The 3,243-nt window shown below is 47.8% G+C and overlaps 1 protein-coding gene across 1 annotated transcript; it reads right to left on the bottom strand.

The window, feature by feature from the left end:
• Positions 1 to 1,067: 1,067 nt before the first annotated feature.
• egr2b (early growth response 2b) lies at positions 1,068 to 3,004 on the bottom strand. The gene is made up of 2 exons (XM_062054993.1): positions 2,755 to 3,004; positions 1,068 to 2,657 (listed from the first exon to the last, which is right to left on the bottom strand). Exons 1-2 carry the CDS (start codon positions 2,906 to 2,908, stop codon positions 1,546 to 1,548), a joined length of 1,266 nt encoding a protein of 421 aa, XP_061910977.1. The 5' UTR covers positions 2,909 to 3,004; the 3' UTR covers positions 1,068 to 1,545.
• Positions 3,005 to 3,243: the final 239 nt, after the last annotated feature.

Genomic DNA, 3,243 nt, shown 5'->3' with positions numbered 1-3,243 from the left:
TTACTTGCCTTCCTTGCGCCTCAGAACTCCGCCTGAGTGCTTTCACGGGCTCACAGACAGTCTAAAATTATAGAACTATTTTTAAAAATGCTAACTTTTCTCACTCTGGGCATAAAAAAAAATCTGAGGGAGCCACAACAAGAAGATAAAAGGGCCACATGCAGCTCCAGAGTGAAGCGAAGTGAATTATATTTATATAGCGCTTTTCTGTAGTGACTCAAAGCGCTTTTACATAGTGAAACCCAATATCTCAGTTACATTTAAACCAGTGTGGGTGGCACTGGGAGCAGGTGGGTAAAGTGTCTTGCCCAAGGACACAACAGCAGTGACTAGGTCGGCGGAAGCGGGGATCGAACCTGGAACCCTCAAGTTGCTGGCACGGCCACTCTACCAACCTAGCTATACCGCCCCAACCCACGAGAGCCGTGGGTTGCAAACCAATGGACTAGAAGAATATGGATATTTAATACATTTTTCTGTCTATTTTCATTACAAATTTAACGCTAAAATGTTTTTTTTTGGTGTTAAAATACATCTGTTTAATACATGTCTAAACATGCGGCAGTGAGTTGCTCACGGCGTCCTGTCAGGTATTAAAATGTAGAGGAAGTAGTGGTCTGTTTTTCAGATGAATGTGTTTATGTGCATTTAAAAAAGAAATACAATTTGTGCATTAGTGTCTTACTAATAAAAATTCCACACTCCATATGTCTGATAGTCATCAGAATGCAGCCTGGAATGTTGTTGATGGCGATAAAGCGTGCATATTTAATATTCTGACAACAAAAGTCTTCTTAACCTATTTTTTTAAAATTATTTTCTTTTTTAATGATTTTATGATTATACTGCACAACAAACAGAGACATTATTAAACGTGTTTTAAACAACTTGTATGACATCACCAAGTCATTTTGCATTTAAGGGGAAGGGTGTTTTTTCTTTCATGCGCATATCTGCATTACAGTTATAATAAGCAATAATAATAATAACGATAATAATAATAATACACATCCTAAATGAGTATTAAGCGTCCTTTTTAATTACTCTCACACACACATCACAACACATGTCAGGAATGAGAATTTACAAGTCCACCACATCATGTACAACATTATATTTACCACGAGACGAAAAGAGTACAAAAATAGAATGTCTTCAACTTTACATATTAAAAAAACAAATATACATTGCATTAGAAGCGTCCTTAATTCAGAACCCACGACAAGGCACCATATAGGGGAAGTGCGTGTTAGAATCAACACGATTAAATAACTTAAAGACATTTTATTTCCAACGCATGTTATGAATCCCCTTTATATTACAACCGCCGTGGTTAATGTCGGCTATTGCGTGTCAAGTAGACAAAGTGCAAACGTGACTGCAGTCTTTCTGTCATCTTGGAGCAGGGCTGTGCGTAATTACGCGCTGAGTCGAAATCACAACAGTTTCATAATCATATGTTTTGATTGTTGATGAAATTTGTGGGTTAGTGTGCTTTGGATTTTTTTTTAAATAATACAAAAAAAAAACCCCACACTGTCCCACCTAGGAACAAATGGCGTTAGTTGCGGTGCGCTCCAACGTGGAAGTGTTGCACGACGAGGACGAGACCGTGGAGGACTTTCTCTCCTTTTGCCTCAGGTGGATTTTCGTGTGCCTCTTGCGCTCGTCGCTGCGTGCGAACTTGCGTCCGCAGAAGTCGCAGACGAACGGCTTCTCCCCGGTGTGCGTGCGTATGTGCGTGGTGAGGTGGTCGCTGCGGCTGAAGTTGCGCATGCATATCCGGCACTGGAAGGGCTTGTGTCCGGTGTGGATGCGGATGTGTCGCGTCAGCTCGTCGGAGCGGGAGAAGCGGCGGTCGCAGCCCTCCGCCGGACACGGGTAGGGACGCTCGTGGATGGGCGTTTTGCTGGGTCTGTTCGGGTACTTTCTGGGGCGCAGGATCGGCCTCAGGGGCAGGTTCTGGGTGCTGTAGGCGGAGGGCAGCCGCGGTTGGCCTCCCGCTTCCAGGGTGTAATTTCGGATCGTGTTCAGCGGGGTCAAAGGTGGCGGGACGCGGAAGGTGTCGAGCGGGCATGCGCCGAACGGCTTCCGGTCTGGCATGTCGCGCTGACACGCCGGCTGGAAGAAGCCGGGGTAGTCGGGGATGATCGGGAAGAGACCCGACGCGTCTTGGCCGCTGTTGTGCGGCTTCGGGGACGAGTAGGAAGGTGGCGGGTAGGGAGTGGACAGGAACGCGGACGGATCCTGGTACGACTCCCCGCACGCAGAAGAGGAGTAGGGCGGGGGAGGAGAGTAAAGCTGGTGGTGGTGCTCCATCTCTGCTTGGTTGTGGTGGTGCGCCGCGGCCATGGTGCAACTCAAATTGCCGCCGGAAAAGTGAGTGGGGGACCCGGTGGAAACTGGGGAAGCGGAGGATGAAGATGGAGGAGGAGGAGGAGGATGCGCAACGTTGAAGATGCCCGACACGATGTTGATGACTCCTTCGGGCTTCCAGTTGGTGGGATACTGGGAGTCGATGGAGAACTTCCCCATGTAGGTGAAAGTCTGGTTGCGGTGAGAAGAAGAAGAAGAAGAAGAAGGTTGGGAGAAGCCGTTGGAGTAAGAGAAGTCCAGAGAACGCCTCTCTGCGCTCATCTCTGCGCTCATTAAGGAATCTGCGAGCAAATAAGATCATTAGCATCTCAATGGGGACGATGGATCCGATTTGAGGGCCAACTCATGGGACGAGACTTAGTTCAAACCAGTTCTTACCTGCAGTCATCTGGTCGTAATGCGATCCTAAGTCCGAGTTGGGAAAAACGGCAACAGAAGTTGGCAACCCGGCGGCCATGTCCTCCACGGAGTACAAACTCTCAAAGCCCGCGAGATTCAGAGGCTGCACCTTCTCCAGAGTTTTAGCCGTCATCTTGGATACAATGATCACTTTTGTGCTACGGTTGGTGTTTAAGGGTGATGTTGCATGGCTGTAAGCTCCGTGGTTGTGACACCGAAGTTGAAAGCAGTGTTGTTATTGCGGAGAACAGCGGGCCCGACTTCAGCGCCTCTTTAAAGGGGGAACCCTTTTCAATGTCCTCTGACGTCATTTACCATATTAGGAGTGGGCGGGGGGCGGGGCTGTGGGTGCTGATTGGGAAGGAAGCTCCGTGTCGAGGGAAAAAAAAAAGAGCCACTTCCACGTCCACGCGGAAGATTGAACCCCGCAAAACATCGACACGGACTTTAAATAGGAACCGACATTAA

The sequence above is a fragment of the Entelurus aequoreus genome, linkage group LG08, assembly GCF_033978785.1.
Source record: "Entelurus aequoreus isolate RoL-2023_Sb linkage group LG08, RoL_Eaeq_v1.1, whole genome shotgun sequence".
In the NCBI taxonomy this organism is placed as follows: domain Eukaryota; kingdom Metazoa; phylum Chordata; class Actinopteri; order Syngnathiformes; family Syngnathidae; genus Entelurus; species Entelurus aequoreus.
Note: the sequence above shows the minus strand (reverse complement) of the source record. Positions and strands in the feature narration are given on the sequence as shown.